The 19,007-nt window shown below is 57.1% G+C and overlaps 3 protein-coding genes and 1 long non-coding RNA gene across 6 annotated transcripts; 3 read left to right on the top strand and 1 right to left on the bottom strand.

Moving 5' to 3' along the window:
• Positions 1–1,408: 1,408 nt before the first annotated feature.
• Positions 1,409–4,441, top strand: LOC112817250 (uncharacterized). Its single transcript, XR_003206340.2, has 2 exons — positions 1,409–1,710; positions 2,925–4,441. It is a non-coding gene; the product is annotated as an uncharacterized lncRNA (long non-coding RNA).
• A 1,762-nt stretch (positions 4,442–6,203) lies between these two features.
• On the top strand, positions 6,204–9,800 carry MED11 (mediator complex subunit 11). Its single transcript, XM_025864303.2, has 3 exons — positions 6,204–6,381; positions 6,501–6,631; positions 7,245–9,800. The coding sequence occupies exons 1-3, from the start codon at positions 6,297–6,299 to the stop codon at positions 7,380–7,382; spliced, it is 354 nt and encodes a 117-aa protein (XP_025720088.1). The 5' UTR covers positions 6,204–6,296; the 3' UTR covers positions 7,383–9,800.
• Positions 8,049–11,983, bottom strand: CXCL16 (C-X-C motif chemokine ligand 16). The gene is made up of 5 exons (XM_073881593.1): positions 11,331–11,983; positions 10,873–11,011; positions 10,527–10,609; positions 8,812–9,228; positions 8,049–8,348 (listed from the first exon to the last, which is right to left on the bottom strand). Exons 1-5 carry the CDS (start codon positions 11,395–11,397, stop codon positions 8,302–8,304), a joined length of 753 nt encoding a protein of 250 aa, XP_073737694.1. The 5' UTR covers positions 11,398–11,983; the 3' UTR covers positions 8,049–8,301.
• Positions 11,983–18,513, top strand: ZMYND15 (zinc finger MYND-type containing 15). Of its 3 annotated transcripts, XM_073881591.1 has the most exons (14): positions 12,104–12,119; positions 12,583–13,183; positions 13,583–13,817; positions 13,905–14,060; positions 14,319–14,479; positions 14,986–15,138; positions 15,457–15,537; positions 15,690–15,806; positions 15,904–15,992; positions 16,080–16,178; positions 16,289–16,442; positions 16,531–16,589; positions 16,862–17,022; positions 17,234–18,513. In XM_073881591.1, exons 2-14 carry the CDS (start codon positions 12,613–12,615, stop codon positions 17,403–17,405), a joined length of 2,208 nt encoding a protein of 735 aa, XP_073737692.1. In that variant the 5' UTR covers positions 12,104–12,119; positions 12,583–12,612; the 3' UTR covers positions 17,406–18,513. The 3 variants fall into 3 exon arrangements, with proteins under 3 accessions (XP_025720084.2, XP_073737693.1, XP_073737692.1); XM_025864299.2 differs by having other exon boundaries at positions 11,983–13,183; positions 16,289–16,455; positions 16,496–16,589; XM_073881592.1 differs by lacking the exon at positions 14,986–15,138 and having other exon boundaries at positions 11,983–13,183.
• The last annotated feature ends 494 nt before the right edge of the window (positions 18,514–19,007 follow it).

The following is a 19,007-nucleotide window of genomic DNA, read 5'->3' as shown; positions in this document are numbered from 1 at the left end:
GGGACCATCCTCTGGAGGCTGAGCACCTGGCCAGCCAGCTCGCCGGGCCCAAAGGTGGTCAATCAATGTCCAAACCACTGGGCTGTCGTGCGCTCCAAGGTAAACACTGAAACTTGATGTGCTCAGTCCAAGCTCAAGGGTACAGTTTGGGTAAAACCACCGTCAGCTGATGCCTTTACAGGGGAAACAGCCACTCACTTCTCCGTAGGCCGGCCGGCTCTTCCCTCTCGCCGCGGACACACGACTGGGTGGTGACCTGCTGTGGCCAGGCGCTCGGGGGTCGGGCCACCCGTTCCTGGGGCTTGCTGGGAGCCCGGCAGCGGCCCTCCCGGGACAGAAGCCACGCAACATTCCGTGGGGCCACAGGGAGTCACGCCTGTGCAGGCAAGTCCCAGAAGCAAGGTCCCACCGCAGCTTCTCGGACCTTCACCAGGCACTCCCGGACACTGGGCTACGGGGTGGGAGCGACCCGCCACGGACCCGGCTCGTGCCGCGCCCCCCCACCCCCGCACTCCCACTCCTGTCACCCAGATTTCATCTCCCGCGTCTCGTAAGGCTCATTCATTCCCTCCGTGAGCAGCCCGCCCTGGAGTCCCTCTATCATGTTGCCGGGCGTCGTGGAGGGACATCGCAGTGACCAAAGCCACCGTTAAATCGTTCCCTAGTGACCTCATGACGGTACCCGTGCTCCAAAGGAGAAGTCCGGGGTGAGGAGAACACACGTCAGGGAGGGCTGACCTAGGCTGGGGTTTGGGGAAGATGTCCCCGGAGGGAGGGACCTTGGAGCAGAGAACTGGCAGATGAGGAACGAGTTGGAACCTTCTGGGTGATGGCAGCACCGAGTGTGAAGGCAGGAACGGGGCAGAGACAGCAAAAGGCAAAGTAGTTCCGGATGGGGCCAAGGGGGCCTGCAGTCTCTGGCGCCCGACATCTAATTAGACCACTGTTTACCCACATATTTAAGTGCTGCCAAAATGCGAGGGACCTTGCTTGCCCCTACCCCACGCAACCTGGTCTTTGCCACATGGACGAACTGCCGGTATCCTTCTGATTCCCGCGAGCCTGCTCCTTGATGGCTGAGCTCTCAGCCCATGGAGCTCAGCAGGTTTCCAGGTGCATCAGAACCCCCCCCCGCCCGCCCCACCGAGGCGGGGGCATGAGAAACACACTGTCCCAGGCTCTACCTTCCCGGATTCTGATTCAGCAGGTCCCAGGAAGAATCCACGCATCTGGATCCTGAATTAGCACACGATGTGAAAAACGATGTCTTTTTTTTTTTCTTTTTTAGCGTTCATAAAGTTTTTAATGTTTTTAAGAAGGTAAAACATGCACATGGTGGAAAGAAAAAAAAAAAAACAATCCAAACCGTATACAGCAGTGAAAAGAAGGCTCCCTCGTGCCCCTCATTCCCAGAGGCGACCACTAACACCAATCCTGTTATTCTTCTTCCACAGATATTGCTGGGACTCAGTCATATCTGCAGGAGTGTATTTCCCCCTTATTTTGGATAGATACTCGCATGCTGTGACCACTCTTCTATACCATGCTTTTCCCCTTAATGGTGCATTCTTTTCTGTATCGACACATACTGAACTTCCTTATTCTTTCAAGGAGCTGCATGACTTTGCATTCCCTGGATGGCATTTATTTTTACCAGTCTCCTGCCAAGAGACGTGAAGGAGGTCTGCTCTTTTGCTAATGCAAACACGGGTACGATCATTATCCCCGAAGACAGGTCTTTTTTGCATACAGGAACTAGATCTGTAGGACAAATTCTTTTTTTTTTTTTTTAAGGATTTTATTTATTTGAGAGAGAAAGAGTATGAGTGTGAGTAGGGGCAGGGGCAGAGGGAGAAGCCGACTCCCCACTGAGCAGGGAGCCCAACATGGTGCTCCATAGGGCTCGATCCCAGGACCCTGAGATCATGACCTGAGCCGAAGGCAGACACCTAACCAACTGAGCCACCCAGGCGCCCCTGTAGAACAAATTCTTAAAAGCAGACTTGCTGAGTCAAAGACTGTGAGCATCTTTAGGATCCCGCCAATCAAGCAAGTGAAATATGGTATCATTTGAGTTTTAATTTGCATTTGTTTGATTATGGGTAAGGATACAACCTGACTTATTTGGGTACTTTTTTTTTTTTTAACATACTCTAAGGGCTCTTTATATACTAAAAAAATGAGCCCTTTGTCATATATTTTGCAAATATTTTTCCCAGTCTGTCATTGTCTTCTGAATTTGTTCCTAGGTTCGTATTTTTGGGGGCGATTTTTGGGGTTTTTTAATTTTTTGTTTTGGTTTTTTCACAGAGGAAAACTTCACAGAACATAAAATTAACCACTTTAAACTGTTCAGTGGCATTTAATACATCCACAATGCTGTGCAGCCAACACCCCTAGTTGCAAAGCATTTTGCTCCTGATATTTTTAATAATTCACTTTTTAAATGTTAAGGTACACAATCATAATCACCTTTTTAACGGCTTCTTGGTGGTTTTTTTTTTTTTTTTTTTTTTTTTTTTGTCGCCAGGCCCTTGGCCCGTCTGTTCCTTTCTTTCCAGACGGAACTTGGAGCCCACCTTGCCCACTGCAATCCCATCCTCTAGCTCAACTGCCCCTCCTTTCAAACACCTGCTCTCAGACCCCAGCCTGGGCTCCGTCCCACCACCACCCTGCCCGCCCCGCCTGACAGGGTTAGCGAGCACCACCACAGAAAAATCACACAACTGGACATACTTGTTCATTCAACAAGTAATTTTTAACACATCCTAGGTGTCAACACTGGGCACTGGGTACGCATTTGGGGCCGTTGCCCCTATGGTCTCTAACCTCAGCTGGGCCCTCAATTCCTGATGAGCCTTTGTCCCTCGCCACCCTCCTGGCCACCTCCCTCACCACCTTGCAAATCTTCCTGTTTTTCACAGAGATGAGGCTGCGAGGGACGAATGATTTCAACTTCCCACCTCCTACCCACAAACATCAACATGGATCCCAATTCTCTATGCATCCAAGGTCAAGCCGCCTTCTCCCGTTCAAAGCTCATCCCTCCACCTGTGCTCAGATATCTCCCCTCCCACCTCCTCCGAGACCCCGATTCATCCCACCACCCGCCTCTCTTCTACCTCTGCCTCTTTCCACTGGTTCTTCCTCCATGGTGCATAAACCCATGCAAGTCTCTTCCACTCGAGGAAGGAAGGAGACCAAAGAGAAGACACTCCTCCACACCCAGGTTTCTTACACATGAAGTAAATCTCTACTCGTTTCCTCTCTACCACTTCGCTTTTAGTGCGTTGTTATTTTCAAAGTCATATATGCACATGGTGTAAGGGGTCGGACACAATCACAAGGCCCATACCCCAACCCTCTCCAACTCCCTTCTCCCCAGAGGCAGCCACCTTCACCTACTTCAGATGTTCCTTCTGGTATTGACCTCCATGTTCCCAAACAACCTGCTCACTTTGCTACTTTCTGATTTTCTTCTTAAGCATCTCTGGCGTCCTGCCATACGAGGTGAAGACTGAGCTCCCTTCTGCCCCTCTCCCCCACAGCCGAATACTTTCCCTCCTGGCATCCCATACTCCCAAGAGAATGGTATCAGTGGAGGTTAGGTCAATATTCAATATTTATGCTTTCAAGTCTACACGTAAGTTATCCAGAGTCGTCCTGATGACCTTTCTCTTCCAGCACCAGGTGGTCTTCCCTGAATCACTGTCATTTTGAGGGAACTCGGCAGAAAAATTTGCCACCTCTGGACACATCAAAATGTCTTTATTCCATCTTTGTTTTGGCTGTTCTGAGAGTCCACGTCTCCCCTAAAATCTCTTCCTCCGTGCTATGAGGACAGAAGCTGGCCACCTAGGTAAGGACTGGATTTCCCAGAACCCCAGAGTTGGGTGAGACCATACGACTGTTTATTCAGCGGAATGTGAGTAGGAATTATCTGGGCTGCTTCCTAGTCAGACCTCTGAGCCGGGGTCTGCCTCCCCCATGTTTCCTCCTCCCCCTCACTGCCAGCTATGACCCAGGCAGGCAGCCAGCCAGTCTCTACAGGACAGACGGCACTGCCCCAGGGCAGTGTCCCTCAGAGGTTACTGTGCATTCAGATCACCTGAGGAACTTCAAACCCAGATACTGAATCGGAAGATGTGTGCGGGGCCTGCGATTCTGCAGGTCTAGCGAGCTTCTAGGTCATGTCAGTGCTGCCGACCTGCAGACCACACGTTGGAGTACAAGACCCTACAGGGTGGCAGAGCTGAGCAGCTCGTCTTGATCTCCAGCTGATCTGTACGGCTGAATTACCCACGCTGGGCTGTTTTACGGGGGAAAAAAATTAAGTTCTATGTTGTTGAATCGTTGCATTTTTAGCCTTCATCCTAGCACAGCCGGAGTATAAAATTCCAGATTGGAACAACTCAGTAAATAAACTTTCATTTAATCCTTATTTTCTTTTTGTTTTTTAAGTTGTTTTTTTTTTTTAAATTTATGTATCCATTCAAGTAATCTCTACTTCCCAACGTGGGGCTCAAACTCACTACCCTTCCGACTGAGCCAGCCAGGCACCCCTAATCTCTGTTTTCAATACAACTGTGCCCTGGGTGGGCCTTTCACACCAAAGACCCTCTGTTTTCCATCTTCAACAAAGAAACCTCCAGGAATCTGATGGGTTGGGATTGAGTGGTTGCAGAGATGTATGCATTAAAGGAGAAGATCTGGGGGGGGCAGGGGGGTCTAACTACTTTACATAATCCTCCTCATTTTACTATCACCTACACCCCAGTGTACATGATGGCACTAATTTAAGAGAAAATCAAGTTGCTTTTTTTTTTTAAGATTTTATTTATTTGTTTGACAGAGAGAGACACAGCGAGAGAGGGAACACAAGCAGGCGGAGTGGGAGAGGGAGAAGCAGGCTTCCCACAGAGCTGGGAGCCCGATGTGGGACTCGATCCCAGGACCCTGGGATCATGACCTGAGCCGAAGGCAGACGCCTAAGGACTGAGCCACCCAGGCGCCCGAAATCAAGTTGCTTTTAAGCTTTCTCCACTGCTGGCTTCATTACCACTTCACTACTAAATCAGTCATCACTTACTCTTCTGTCTTCCAGCTTCTATCTAAAGTTTTGCTATTAATTCCTCTCTCTCTCTCTCTCTCTGTCTCTCTGACCCCTTAATAAAATCCCCTTGGTGTTCTTTGATTAGGATCTTCAAAAGGAGTGAAGTTAAATGCTAGGTCTCTCAAGATGAACCGAAAATCTCCATTCATTTGCTAACCCTGTGCCAAGTAGCTTCATTCTCCATCTTCCAGGGGCTGTCCAGATTGACCTTTCCAAAAACCTGGCCATAACACACTTCTTGAAGATCCTTCAAGGGCTTTCAGAACAAGGTCCAAATTACTCAGCTTGCAAGCCTTTTCCTGATCCGGCTCCCACTCCAGCCTCACCGCCGCCACGCTGCACTCGCTCGGCTCAAACTTGAATCCCTCGTGGTACTTGGGCGGCGCCAGGCACCCCCTCCCCGGCCCCACGCCCTTGCCTGCGCCGCTCCCCTTTTCCACCGCAGCCTCTCGTCCACCCGGTTAACCCGCAAGACGCGGTTCCAGCAGCGCTGCCCCCCCAGAATCCTCTCTCGGGGCTCCCGCAGGTGCACCCTGCGCACGCCTCGGAGCAAACGTCGACCTCGCTGTCACCTGAGAGCCCATCCCATTCGTGCCGCATCCCCAGACCCGGCCGAGTAACCGGCGGCCGGAAGGGGAAGGGGGGAAGGCCGAAAGGAGCCAGCTCCGGGGAACACGTTGCTAAGCCTGGGGGGTCGGCGGGGCTCCCGCCCGGGAGGAACAATGTAACACTCACCGAGTCAGCCTATCTCCAGGCCCCGACGGACGGCGGAGCGGGGCGGGCAGGCGGAGCACCCCAGGGCTCCCATCATCCTCACCCAGCACCAGCAGCCGCGCGGGCACTTCTCGTAGAAGACATCAAAATCGAGCCCCCAGGAGCGTCGCGAAGGCGCGCAGGGCTCAACGACCTCGAACGCTTCACTCCCGCCTCTTACCACAGGGGGTCGCGAGGGGGCGGCGGCGGCGCAGACCCGGGCAGGCGCTCGATACCCTGGGAGTTGTAGTTCACCAGGCCAGGCGGCGCCGAGCATCCTGGGAATTGTAGTCGCAGCTCCGAGCGCGCCCTGCGCAGGCGCAAGCCGACAGCCGCTTCCGGGCTCCAGCGTCGCGTTTCGCGGACGGAGAAAAACCCCGTGGAGTTGGGGCCGGGGCGGGGGCTCCTCGGGGGGCTCCCCAGGGCGGCGATGGCTACCTACAGCTTGGCGAACGAGAGGCTGCGCGCCCTGGAGGATATCGAACGGGAAATCGGCGCCATTCTCCAGAATGCAGGTTCGGGACACAACGGCCGGCACCTGCGCTCGCGGCGGGGAGGGGAGGGACCCCAGGTGCCCGCGGAGGGCAGCCCCGGCCCTCTCCGGCCAGCCCCGGCCCTCTCTTCGCCCCCGCAGGTACTGTGATCCTGGAACTGTCCAAGGAAAAAACCAACGAGCGGCTCCTGGACCGGCAGGCGGCGGCCTTCACGGCCTCGGTGCAGCACGTGGAGGCGGAGCTGTCGGCTCAGATCCGCTACCTCACCCAGGTGTGTGCGGTGGGAGGTGCTGCGCCCCCACCCCGCTCTCCGCCCTAGCCTTGGCCGGCCGGGATCTTTCGGGGCGGGGCTTTGGCCTTCGGAGCGGGCGGGGACACCTTTGCAGAATCCCTCCCTTCCAGTGTCGGCTTCCCTCTCTGGAGGGAAAATATTAAAGGCGGCCTTGCCGAGTTTGCTGGCCCGCATCCCATGAGCGGCTGGACGGGGAAGTCCTGGGAAAGGACTGGTGATCAGTGCCAAAGCCACGAGACTGTGCACTCAGAACCTTGACCTGACCTCGGGGGCCCGAAGCGGCAACGCCCCGAGAAAAGGGACAGGGTTGAGAGGGTTCTCAAGTCTTTTACAACAGCACTCTTAAGTTTTTACAACGTACCAGACACTGCTTTATCTAATCCTACAACTCTAGGAGGTAGTTAGGCTTACCCACGTTTTACAGATGACGTAGACAAGTTCAGTGACTTACCTTGGGTCACCCAGCCACCTCCCATGTGCCCGAACGGCTTCACATTCAGGGAAGAAACGAGACAAGAGACCTGATGCGCTCTGGGGTGGGGAGCTGGGTAAGGGAAGGGGTGGGTCACTGATCCATCTGAATGTCCTGCAGGTGGCCACGGGGCAGCCCCATGAGGGCTCCAGCTACTCTTCGAGGAAGGACTGTCAGATGGCCCTGAAGCGAGTGGACTACGCTCGCCTCAAGCTCAGCGATGTGGCCCGAACCTGTGAGCAGTTGCTGGAAAACTAGGCCGACCAGGTAGAGGGAGAGCTTGGAGGAAGGCCACCACACGGCACCCGGGACAAAACCCGGAGACCTGTAGCGTGGGAAGTCGGGGCTGCCACATAACGGCCCTGCTGGGCAGAGTATCTGAGGACAAAGGGGCAGGAGGTGGGGACGGAGACACTTGAAGATCAAGCCGGCCCGCGACGATGCCTGGCTCTTCCAGCAGGGTGCGCCCGCAGGTGCACGCCACAAACGTGCTGACAAGCTCAGACAGAGATTCAGACACCCAGCGCACTTCCTCAAACACCCTGTGTCCCTACCACAGGCTTCTGCAGACTGGACCAGTGAAGACACATTCTTCTTCATTGAAAGAGACAAAAGAAGAACTAGGGGTTTTAATGATAAAAACAACAGCAACGAAAGCAAGGAGCTCAGACTTTCACTGGAACATATGTGGGTGATACGGGGATTGAGGAAATAAAAGCAAACTGCATGGTGCCTGCTGAGGAGGGAGGAAGCAGGGGGAGGGCCCAGGCCTGCAGTGGGGAGTCAGGGGAGGAACAGCCGGTGTGTGAAGACAGACTGGGACAAGGGGGCGGTGGGACCCTGAGCGGAGGGGCTGGAGCCAGGAACCATGGTAAGGGAGCAAGGACATGAGGCCAGTGTCTGCAGAAAGAAGAGTCAATAATCATAAAAATAATCTTTGTAATTAAACACATAATTTGTCTAGGGTATTACAGTAAAAGGTAGATTTCACATTATAGCATAGGAAAAAAACCCAGGAAGGGTCTACAAGAGGGCAGTGGCTGGATGTTTGTATATTAAACATCAGATAGCTATGGAGTGCCAATTATGTGCCAGAGATTATTCTGATGTATTAATCAAAGGCATATGGGGCTGAATAAATCACAGCGTCTACCCTTATGGGTTTCCCACTCTCAGCTCAGGCGTTGGAGTCTGATGCCACGGGTGTGTAAGGAAGCTGCAAATCTGGAAAAGATAAGGAAATTAAGATATCAGCTCTAAGATTAAGGAAAGTTGGGAGAATGGCTTGAACTGGGGAATTAGAACCCAAAACATCAACTATACAACCTAGTACAGAGTAGGTGCTCAGTAAAGATTGGTGAATTAAATGAATGGCCCCCACCTTCCTCCACAGGCTCATCTCCCCCTAGCCTGCTCTAGCTGCCATCGTACCATGTTGCTCCAAGCCCCGCCTGGCTCTGAAGGCCAAGCCCAGGTCCCTGGGCCTGTGATGGCTTCCTTCCCTCCCTTCCTATTATGTAAATGTCTCTAGCTGGCTCTTCTCTCATGGCCTATGGTCCGCGGTGCAGACAGCCTGCTTATCTGTCTGTCTGGGGCAGGTTTCCAGCCACCTAGGAGCTAGTGGGGGCAGGATCCCTGCCAAGGAAGCTCCGAGTCCCCAGGAGAGGGGCCCAGAGGGCCAGCTTACCTGGAGACTGCTGCAGTGAATGCTTCATCCTCTTGCAGAGCACATACAGGAGGACGGTGGTAAGAATGAAGACGATGGTCAGGAGGGACAGCACAGGCACCATGGCTGAAGTCCACGCTGAAGGCCCTGGTTTTTCTTCCAGCTGCTTCTGTCTCTCCCCAGCCTCAGGCCCAGCCCCCAGACCTTGGCCCTCAGTGGATGTAGTGATTTCATTGGCGTGGGTGAGCTTTTTGTCTAAGGCCTGTTCCCCAGCTGGAAGCGTGGGCTGCACGGTAGACTGCGAGGTGGATGGCAGGTACGTCTGAGCAGGGGAGCCCATGTCTGAAGGTGCCCTTTGTGTGGGCTCAGGAACCTGGGTGCTGGCAGGAGGTAAATGTCCCCGGGGGGCTGCACTCCCAGAGTTAGCGTATCCACATTCTGGAGAGGCGAGAAATAAGGAATCAGGGCTATGAGATGAGGGGACCAAGTGAAGAAGCAGTCCAAGAAGAGGGCAGACCGCAACAGGGAAGCACTGGGAAGGGCATGCCTCCTGAACGGGGAGGTGGAGAGACCTGGGTTGGAAGCCTGGCTCTGCTACAGGGTCGCCATGTGACCGTGACCTTGTTCCTTGTCTCTTGACTTCCCTGGGATGCCTTTCTTCCAGCTCTAAAGCAGGGAGGATTTTCCTACCAAGGGCCACAGTAGCTAGGAGGATTAAGGGAAAGCCTGCATGTAGGTCTCTAGCCCACAGAGCAGTCTGTGCACCACGGAAGCTACATCAGACAACTTATGCTGCGACAGGTTAGAACGGGTTTTTGTGTATTTATTTTAGAAGAAAAATACAGCCGGGCACATCAGCTTTGTGACTTCCAGATGTTATTGCTTTAGGACAAGCTGCTAGTTAAGTTTTTTAAAAGTGGCATGTGTACACATAACAATTTTATTCGTCTTATTGTATGTAAATTTTACCTCAAAAGAGGAAAAGCACAATAAAGTATTGAGCTCAATAATGCACATGCTGAAATGCTTGGGGATGAAGTGTGGTCATGCCTGCAGCTAACTTGGAAATGCATCAAAAAAATAAGGTGGGGGCACCTGGGTGGCTCTGTCGGGGAAGCTTCTGCCTTCAGCTCAGGTCCTGATCTCAGGGTCCTGAGATAGAGCCCCCTTTCGGGCTCCCTGCTCAGCTGGGAGTCTGCTCCCTCTGCACCCCCCCCCCATGCACTCTCTCTCTCTCAAAATCTTTTAAAAACAATAAGGTGCATTGATGACGGATAGGATAGACAGATGGGCATGCCCTAAAACCAATATAGTTAACATGCTGTAAAACTTGATATTGTAAAATATAAATTACATTTGCTGTATTTTGTACCTACCACAGAAAAGATGTGAAATACAAATATACAAAAGCCAAATAACGTAGAATCTAGGTGGTGGGCCTATAGACGTTCCCTGAACAGTTCTTTCAACTTTTGTGTAAGTCTTTACATTTCCATAGTAAAATACTGGAAAACAAAAGTAGTGCCTTGCTTTCAAGAAAAATATTAAGTAAATAAGAGCACAGGAGGAACTGGCAAAAATCAGAACAGCGATGGTGAGCAACATTGGGTGAACTGGGGTCTAAGGGACTTTGGCTGACACCAGGTACAATAGGAACGCGAGGTGTCATGGGGACGGGACAGAGGCAAGGAAGATTGTAAGGGGCAGACCCCCGGGGAGGAGGGGGAAAGCGGTACCTTTGCGATCAAAGCAGCTCATCAACTGTTGAACCCACGAATCTTTGCTGCCCCCACACACACTCCGGGAGTGTAGCTGGAACCTAGGAAGGAAGAAAGTGGTCTCAGCTCTTTCCTCGTTCCAAAGATGTGAAGTCACTGCCAAGAGCCAATGAGCCCGGTCTGCCCAGACTGGGAAATTCCCAGGTAGGTGGGAAAGGGAAAGCAAGATATGGAGACACACGGGGCGAACGGAATCCTGGGAGGGGGTTAGGTTCCCCCTCCCCCCCCCGGGGGTTCCAGGTGGAGCAGCGAGGGTCCTGGAGGCCCCCAGAGGCGTTGCGCTCCCAGTGCTCGGTGAGACTACCTGACGTAGGAATTACAGCGATCGTAGGCTCTCAGGTGTTTTCGGAGATGTGCCATGAACTCCGCCATCGGAGGGGGGCCGGAAGGAATCGCTTTGTGGCAGTAACAACTCCCGATGGCGCTACCCTCGTTGCCATCGCCTGGGGCGGGGGGGCGGGGAGAAGACACAGGTGGTCAGCGGAGGTTCCCCGCCTAAAGGGCTCCCCGCGCTGGTACTGCGCCTCTTCCCTCGATCCCGGATCTGACCCCCGGGCCCAACCCACACATCACACCCCCAAACACGTCCTGAACACGGCCCGAACCCGGGTGTCCCCCAGCCTGTCTCCCGCCCCGGCTGCATGGGGACCCCGGTTTGCCACTCAACACAACCCCGCGGCCCTCGGCGCCCCCGTCCCCCGCGCCGCCCCCATCCCGTCCGCGGACTCGGGGACCTGGGGGCCAGCCCGGCCCCGGACGAACCTGGCGGAGGCAGCTGCGCCAGCAGGAAGAGGAGCGCGAGGAACCCGGCGCCCCAGCGCGGGCTCATCTCGGGAGCCGGGCGGGACCGGAGCGCGGCGTCCAGCGGCTTCGTCCCGGGCCCGCGGGAATGCCGGGCAGCCGCGGCCGTCGGCGGCGAGTCCCGGCCGGGGTTGTGGGGTGGGGTGGGGGGATGCAGCACGAGCTGGCGGCGCCCTCCTCCCGCGCTCGCACCGTCCGAACCGACAGCGCGGTCGGTACTGCGGGCCCGCGCGCGTCCGCCGCCCGCCGCCGCGGGGAAAGCCCCGGAGGCGGGGCTCTGCGCCCCCGCGCCCCCGCACCCCCGCGCCCCCAGTCGGCCCCGGGCCCGCGCCGACAGGAGACGGCAGGGAAGGTCCCCGCAAAGCGAAACGCGAGCGCGCGCGACTGCTAGGCGGGGCGCACGGCGCGGGCGGCGCACCGACTAACTCAGCCCGGCTCCTGGACGCCCATCCGGCCGCCCCAGGTCAGGCCGCAGGGCCCGAGGACTCGCAGGCACGGCCGCACGGCTCCTTCCACCCCCTCGGCGCTTTCGCTTCCCCGCCGGGCGCCGGCGACTCGGTCACATGCCCGGTGATGTCCCCGGGGAAGTCCGCTAGGGGCCACAGAGCCGGCACGGCCCCCTCCGCGCGAGCCTCGGACGCATGGGGCGGGGCCACCCGGGCCGCGGGCCGCGGGCTCCGGCCGCCCTGACGTCACGCCCGCTCCCCCAGCCCCGAGGTATTTACCTTCGAAAAGTGGTGGCGGCTGCAGGTACCGGAGTGGTGGAGCGGCCGGGAGGGGCTGGGTCCGCGGGGGCTCCCCGCCTAACCGATCCATGCCGAGGGGATGCCCCGGCTCCGGGTCCCTCCTCCCACCCCCTACAGACGGATCCAAAATAATTCCTCCTCACCAAGCCCTTCCCCATAGGATTAGCCCTCCAAATCTAGTCACAAATCAAACCCTACTTTTGAGGGGTTGAGCCTCAGATTTTGAGGCCCAGGTACCATCTCACTCCTGACTACTCATCTTAAACCCTGCTTGCCCGCTTCCAAGGCCAGCCCCGGTTCTCACCCTGAACTCCCACCCTTAGCCCTGAAAACTTGTCTTAGCTGCTAACACTCACCCAGAGGTCCCACTGTAAGTGACCCTCAAACCCACACACCCCCCATTTGGGGACCCAGCCCCAAACCCATCCCTACCCTCTCCCTCACCATACATCCCTTCCTCTGCTCAGTCTGGGCCCAGAACCTGCGGCCCTGAAGACATGGAGTTTGTGTCTGGATACCGAGATGAGTTCCTTGATTTCGCTGCCCTCCTGTTTGGCTGGTTCCGAAAGTTCACGGCAAAACGTGGGGCTGGGGGGGCCAGCCTTGAGGGTCACTGGCGCCAGCTGGAGGCTCAGATCAGAAGGCTGCCCCAGGACCCTGCCCTTTGGGTGCTCCATGTCTTGCCCAACCATAGTGTGGGCATCAGCCTGGGGCAAGGGGCGGAGCCAGGCCCTGGACCAGGCCTGGGGGTTGCCGGGTTCCTGGGAGATGAGCCCCCACTCCAGCTGCGAGATCTAAGCCCCTATGTCAGCTTTGTCAGCCTGGAGGAAGGGGAGGAAGCAGAGGAGGAGGAAGAGAAGGGGGACAAGGAGAGCGCAGGCGTGGTGAAGGCAGATCCGGAGGAGGGTGGGGAGCCGGCCGCCCGCAGCAGGGAGCCCCGCCAGGAAGCGAAGCCTGCAGGGCAGACGGAGGAGGCTGAGCAGGAGGCAGGAGGCGGCGAGGATGATCGCCGGGCGGACAAGGCGGGCGACGAAGCGGGCCCTGAGAGGAGGAAGGGGTGGAGAAGTGGTAAGAACCCTGGGCTGGGCCTTCTGCCCTTTGGAAGACCCCCTCTCCCAGGCAGCCCGGCCAGGAGTCACCAATGCTGGCCTGAAGGCCAGTCTGGCCGGGAAAGATGTTTTCATTGACCCACAATGTTTTTTGTTTTGTTGGTTTTCTTTGAGCCAACATGTATACATTGAAAGAAAAAATTCCAGAAAGTTCCAACAGCAGGTGCACACTTCTGCATGGCCATACACGCCCCGGCACTGTGCAGCAGGTGTCCCCTTCCGATGAGGCATTCCCTCTCTACCCGCTCCGCTCCGTTCACTTAGTTGACCCGCCTAGCCCCTGTAGGCCTGATGTTCATACTCCCGACCCTGACCATCTCTGGGGCTCCCCGCCCTTGACTTGTCCCTTCTTTCCCAGAGGCTGCCCCCCTGCACCTTTCCTGCCTCCTACTGGTGACCGATGAACATGGCACCATCCTGGGCATTGACCTGCTAATGGATGGAACCCAGGGGAGTGCAGGCAAGGGCTCAGGGACCGAGAACCTGGTTCCTCGGGCCTATGCTCTCCTGTGCCACAGCATGGCCTGCCCCATGGGCTCCGGAGACCCTCGGAAGCCCCGACAGCTCACTGTGGGAGATGCCCAGCTGCATCGGTACATAAACCTGGTATCTGAGGTTGGGGAGGCCTAGGGATCTGGACTCCTGAGCCCCCCAGCCTGACAGTCTCCACCCCCATTCAGAGACTTGGAGAGTCTGGTCCCGAGGCTGGGAGTGAAGTTAGCCAAGACGCCGATGCGGACATGGGGTCCCCGGCCAGGCTTCACATTTGCCTCCCTCCGGGCTCGAACCTGCCATGTCTGCCATAGGCACAGCTTCGAGGTGAAGCTGACACCTTGGTGAGCAGCCCGAAAGATGGAGTGAGAGGGAGGGAGTCCCCCAACACTCGGGCAAGCAGAGAAATCTGGCTGGTGGGGGTTGGGGCGCGGCAGACAGAGTGAGGGTCCGGGAAGTCGATGGGGGATCAAAAGCAAGCTGTTAGGAGCAGAGTGCACAGAAAAGCAGACCGGATGATACATGGGCAGCTGTAGGACAAAGAGCAGGCCAAGGACCTACAGAGATGAACGCTGGGTGCCCACCACCCCCTGTGACCCCAGCCCCCAGTGCAGTGCCGTCTTGTACTGTGGAGAGGCTTGTCTCAGGGCCGACTGGCGCCGATGCCCAGATGATGTGAGCCACCGATTTTGGTGCCCGAGGCTTGCAGGCTTCATGGAGCGGGCCGGGGAGCTGGCAAGTCTGCCTTTCAGCTACACCGCAGGTACCACAAGGCGATGGGGCTGGGCGCCTGGGTACAGGGTTCCGGGCCTGCAGGAGAGGTGCTCGGGGCCGGACCGCAGGAGTGAGGCCCGGATGCTGGGGATTTAGGGCTGGGGGTCAGAGCCCTGGGGCTGAAGACAGGGTCTGGAGCTGAGGAGTGTGAGGAGCCTGCGCCCCCGAGAGAGCTCAGGGGATTCGGGAACAGGGGTGCAGGCACTTGCTGCCCAGCTCTGCCAGTAACTGGGGACCGTGAACTAATCACTTGAATTTTTAGACCCTCAGTTTCCTCATCTGTAAAATGAGTATATTAACCAATGCTAAAAGCCAGGGAACTGTTACAAGGATCCTGTGGGTTCGGTGGTACCTGCTGTACTGCAGACACCCGGGAATGTTCGTTCTCTCCAGGCCTAGAACCAGATTCAGACCCAGGGGCCTTGAGAGAAACTGAGAAGAGCTATAGTCTGGGGTCCTAGCCACCAGGCCCTCACCACCCCCCTCCCTCTCCAGAGGTGACCAGCGAAACCTTCAACAAGGAGGCCTTTCTGGCCTCACGGGGCCTCACTCGCGGCTACTGGACCCACCTCAGCATGCTGATTCCAGGCCCTGGCACCCCCAGGCACCCCCGGGGCAGCACGCCAGCCCTGAGCCTTCTTCTTGGTGGTTCGTGGGGTCTCTCTTCAGGCATGGGCCCCTCAGCGAAGAGGGAAGGATGGGGGAGAAAACGGTTGTCCGGGCCCCAGACAACCCCTCCACGTACACACCCAACTCCATTACCACCACCGTGGCCATTTCAGGCCTTTCCCCAATCCTCAAAGTAGTCACCACTGCCCACCCCACTGGGAGGCCCCATCTGCAGGCAATCTCCCATTCCTCTTGCTGCAGCTCCAGGGAATACAGCTCCTTTGGAAGGAAGAAGGGGATGTGCCGGTGGGGGGTCTCCCTGACCCCAGCATCCTCTTCTTCGTTCCATCCTTTCAGGAGATCCCTACCAGCTTCTCCAGGGGGATGGGCCCGCCCTGATGCCTCCTGTGCCCCCAGATCCACCCAGGGGCATCTTTGGTGAGCTGGAGGGGCCCCGAGGGGGCTAGAGGTAGGGACAGGGACTGGAGGGCCAGCAGTCTGAACGGCTGAGAAAAAGGGGGCTCTTAGACTGGAAGGGGCTGCTGGGGTCCAGGCCGGGGCCAGATCCCCCAGTAACCCGCTCCCCCCAGGCTCGTGGCAGGATTACTACACGTGGAGGGGCCTCAGCTTGGACTCCCCCATGGCCGTGCTTCTCACCTACCCGTTGACCGTGTATTACATCATCACCCACCTGGTGCCCCAGTCCTGTAAGGAGAGCAGAGCGGCGGGACCGAGGGGGCAGGGAGCTGGAGGGGGAGAAGAGGAAGGCAGGCCATCTTCTTAAGCGGCTAACTTCTCCCCCAGTCCCTGAGCTCAACATCCAGAACAAGCAATCACTGAAAATTCACGTGGTGGAAGCCGGGAAGGAGTTCGACCTGGTCATGGTGTTTTGGGTGAGTCCCTCCAGGACCCGAGGTTGGGCATTTGGGTGTGGAGTTGGCCGTGGGGTGGGGCCCTGACCTGTCCTCTCTGTCCTTCAGGAGCTCCTGGTCTTGCTCCCCCACGTAGCCCTGGAGCTGCAGTTTGTGGGTGACGGCCTGCCCCCTGACAGTGACCAGCAGCATTTTACCCTGCAGAGGGTGAGGGATGGGGTGGGGGGGGTTCCTCCTTCCTCCTGCTCTCCCCTAGCCCAGCGCCTCCCAGTGCCCTAACTTCCAGCGGTTTCTCCACTGTGCTCCTGGCTCCCCAGGATGGCCCAGAGGTGTCTGTCCGTCCTGGTTCCGGGGTATCCGCGCGGCTCAGCTCCGGCACTAAGGAGAAGGGGGGCCGCAGGGACCTGCAGATCAAGGTGTCTGCACGGCCCTACCACCTGCTCCAGGGGCCCAAACCCGACCTGGTTATCGGTAAGAGCCTGGGGTAGGAGTGTGGGGACCTGGGAGAAGGCCGAGGGCGACAGCTTCTGCCCGCTCTCCGCTCTCCCTCGGTCTGCAGGATTTAACTCCGGCTTCGGTCTCAAGGACACTTGGCTGAGCTCGCTGCCCCGGCTACAGGTGGGGGATGGGCCAAAAGGGACCTGCTCTCCCCTCCTGCCTCCCCCCACCCCCCTTCTCCGATAGCCGCTTCTTCCCACCCTCTGCTCCAGACCCGGGGCGCGCCCAGGGCCCTCCCGACCCTGTCTGTCTGTCTGTCTGCCTGCCTGCCTCGTGCCTCCCTCCCTGTCTGTCTGGGTCCCGGGTTTCCACCCCCGTCTGCGCCCTTGGCGCCTGGGGAGGGGCTGGGCGGAGGCGCCGCTCCCAGAGTCAGAGGCCCGCGCCCACCGCAGTCCCTCCGAGTCCCGGCCTTCTTCACCGAGAGCAGCGAGTACGGCTGTGTGATGGACGACCAGACCATGGCGGTGGCCACGGGAGGGGGCACCAGCCCCCCGCGGCCCAACCCCTTCCGCTCCCCCTTTCGCCTGCGAGCCGCCGACAACTGCATGCCCTGGTAAGGGCCCGCGACCCCCGCGGGGTCCTCCGCCCTCCGGGAACCCCCTCCCTGCGACCCCCGCCCCCCGCGGGCCTCGACCCGGAGAGCACCCGGCGGGCTGGATCCGGCTCCCGGGACCCCGCCCGCTCTCCCCTCCTCAGGGGCGTGCTCAGCCCGCGCCGCCCCGCCTCGCGGAAGCCACGCCCCTGACGGCGCCACGCCCCCTCAGGTACTGCAACGCCTTCATCTTCCACCTGGTCTACAAGCCCCCGCAGGGGAGTGGGGCCCGCCCGGCGCCCGGCCCCGCGCCCCAGGTCCCGACCCCCACCGCGCCCCCCGCCCCCGCCCGCAGGCGCCGAAGGGAGAAGAAACCCGGGCGGGGGGCCCGCCGGCGCAGGTGAGGGCTCAGGTGTGGCCGCCCAGCCCTCCCCCTCGCACGCCAGGGGAGGGAGAACCAAAACGCGCACGGCCCGGGGGAGGCGGGTTGGCGGAGCTCGCAGAGGTAAATAAAAGTATTTGTTTGAAACCACTGAGTCACGGACGCTCTGGTTACACACGCATAACCGGGTCGTTAAACGTAGAGGGAGGAAAAGGATTTGGGGGTGATTCATTTTCCTCCAGCTTCTTTCAGCCCCTCAACGGCTGTCTCCTCTTCCCTGCGGCTCCGATTCCGACCCTCCTTGGTGATCCCAAACTCCCGATGTATGTGTGTAAGTCACTGTAGGCCCCAGTAACCCTCGGGCCTGCCCCAAGTCAAGGCAAGACCCAGGAGCGGGAGAGGGGCTTCTCACTAGCTGGCAGGGGACGCACACGAGCTCCTGGGGGCGCACAGGCCTTGGTTTAGGGGCCGCGAAAGGCCCCCAGCCACCCAACCGTGGGCCATCCTTGCCCTTTTCTCATTACTCATACGCAATGAAGAACCAGCTTGTGCTGAGTCCACTGCGAGCGTTACTCAAACCCAGTTCACGTCCACTCTCACTGCCCACTCGACGTGTCCGGCGGAGAATTCTTTCTACGACATTCCTTCCCTGCTTAGATCCCTCTGGTGACTTTCCTCCACTCTTAAAATCCCCTGAGTGTGGGCTGGGTTTAGTGACTCAGTCGTAAGTACAGAAAGGGAAGAGTAATGGAGAAACTTGGCAGACGCCACTTTGACCAAGTGATGAAGGTTAATGAGCGTAAGTCACGGGGACATCATGTGCTCCCTGACACGTTGCAGTGAGAAAGCCACATCACCTTCCTATTCCTCCCAAAAATCCATGACCTCGGTCTGACCGTGAGAAAACAGCAGACAAATCCACACTGTGGGACAGTCTACACGATGCCTGGCTGCTCTTCTTCCAAGGTGTTCCAAAGTCATCGAAGGCAAGAAAAGACTCAAGAAACTGACAGACTGGAAGGGAGTAGGGAGACGTGGCATCTACCTATGATGTGGTCTCCTGGACTGGATCCTGGGGCAGAAAAATGACATTAGCGGAAAAACTGGAGGAGGAATCCAAATAAAATCTGTAGAGTTTAGCTAATGGTATTGTGTCGATGTTAATTTCTTCGTTTTGATAAACACGTTATATGGCTTATAGGTTCTTCTCTCCCTTTCTGTCATTCTCTTTTAGTATAAATATCTTAGCGTCGAAGTTTCCAAATACACACAAAAGCCCAGAGACTGCATCATGAATCTCTATGTACCGGTCTCTCAGCTTCAACAATTATCAACGTTTTTCTCATTTTATTATTACTTCTTGGGAATCTGTGACATAAGAAGACATGTGTATGTATTTGGTCTTGTCCACGTTCCTGGCACAAGAGCTTCTGAAACCCTTGGAATCTCCTTAGTGAAAGGAGTCTTGAGGTTATTCATCACAAGCCCCTCCAACCATACCTGAGTTTATGCTAATGAGGTGACCCTAGGTGGACCCCTATTGAACTTCACCGTGGAGGCCGCTTGCTAGTAATAGTTTGAGTAGAGTGCTGGAATTTTCACCCCACTTTTCAACCGCCAAAGA

The sequence above is a fragment of the Callorhinus ursinus genome, unplaced genomic scaffold (genome assembly GCF_003265705.2).
Source record: "Callorhinus ursinus isolate GAN/ISIS: 27379988/994484 unplaced genomic scaffold, GSC_fseal_2.0 scaffold43, whole genome shotgun sequence".
Taxonomy (NCBI): Eukaryota; Metazoa; Chordata; class Mammalia; order Carnivora; family Otariidae; genus Callorhinus; species Callorhinus ursinus.
This window is presented reverse-complemented; position numbering and strand designations above follow the sequence as displayed.

Coding starts and splice junctions, on each gene's coding strand:
- MED11 (XM_025864303.2), top strand. CDS start 6,297: ATGGCTACCTACAGCTTGGCGAACGAGAGGCTGCGCGCCCTGGAGGAT. Junction 6,382..6,500: donor CGCCATTCTCCAGAATGCAG/GTTCGGGACACA, acceptor TCGCCCCCGCAG/GTACTGTGATCCTGGAACTG. Junction 6,632..7,244: donor AGATCCGCTACCTCACCCAG/GTGTGTGCGGTG, acceptor AATGTCCTGCAG/GTGGCCACGGGGCAGCCCCA.
- CXCL16 (XM_073881593.1), bottom strand. CDS start 11,397: ATGAGCCCGCGCTGGGGCGCCGGGTTCCTCGCGCTCCTCTTCCTGCTG. Junction 10,610..10,872: donor CGCTGTAATTCCTACGTCAG/GTAGTCTCACCG, acceptor CTTCCTTCCTAG/GTTCCAGCTACACTCCCGGA. Junction 9,229..10,526: donor GAGCTGCTTTGATCGCAAAG/GTACCGCTTTCC, acceptor TCGCCTCTCCAG/AATGTGGATACGCTAACTCT.
- ZMYND15 (XM_025864299.2), top strand. CDS start 12,613: ATGGAGTTTGTGTCTGGATACCGAGATGAGTTCCTTGATTTCGCTGCC. Junction 15,993..16,079: donor ACCTGGTCATGGTGTTTTGG/GTGAGTCCCTCC, acceptor TCTGTCCTTCAG/GAGCTCCTGGTCTTGCTCCC. Junction 17,023..17,233: donor GCCGACAACTGCATGCCCTG/GTAAGGGCCCGC, acceptor ACGCCCCCTCAG/GTACTGCAACGCCTTCATCT.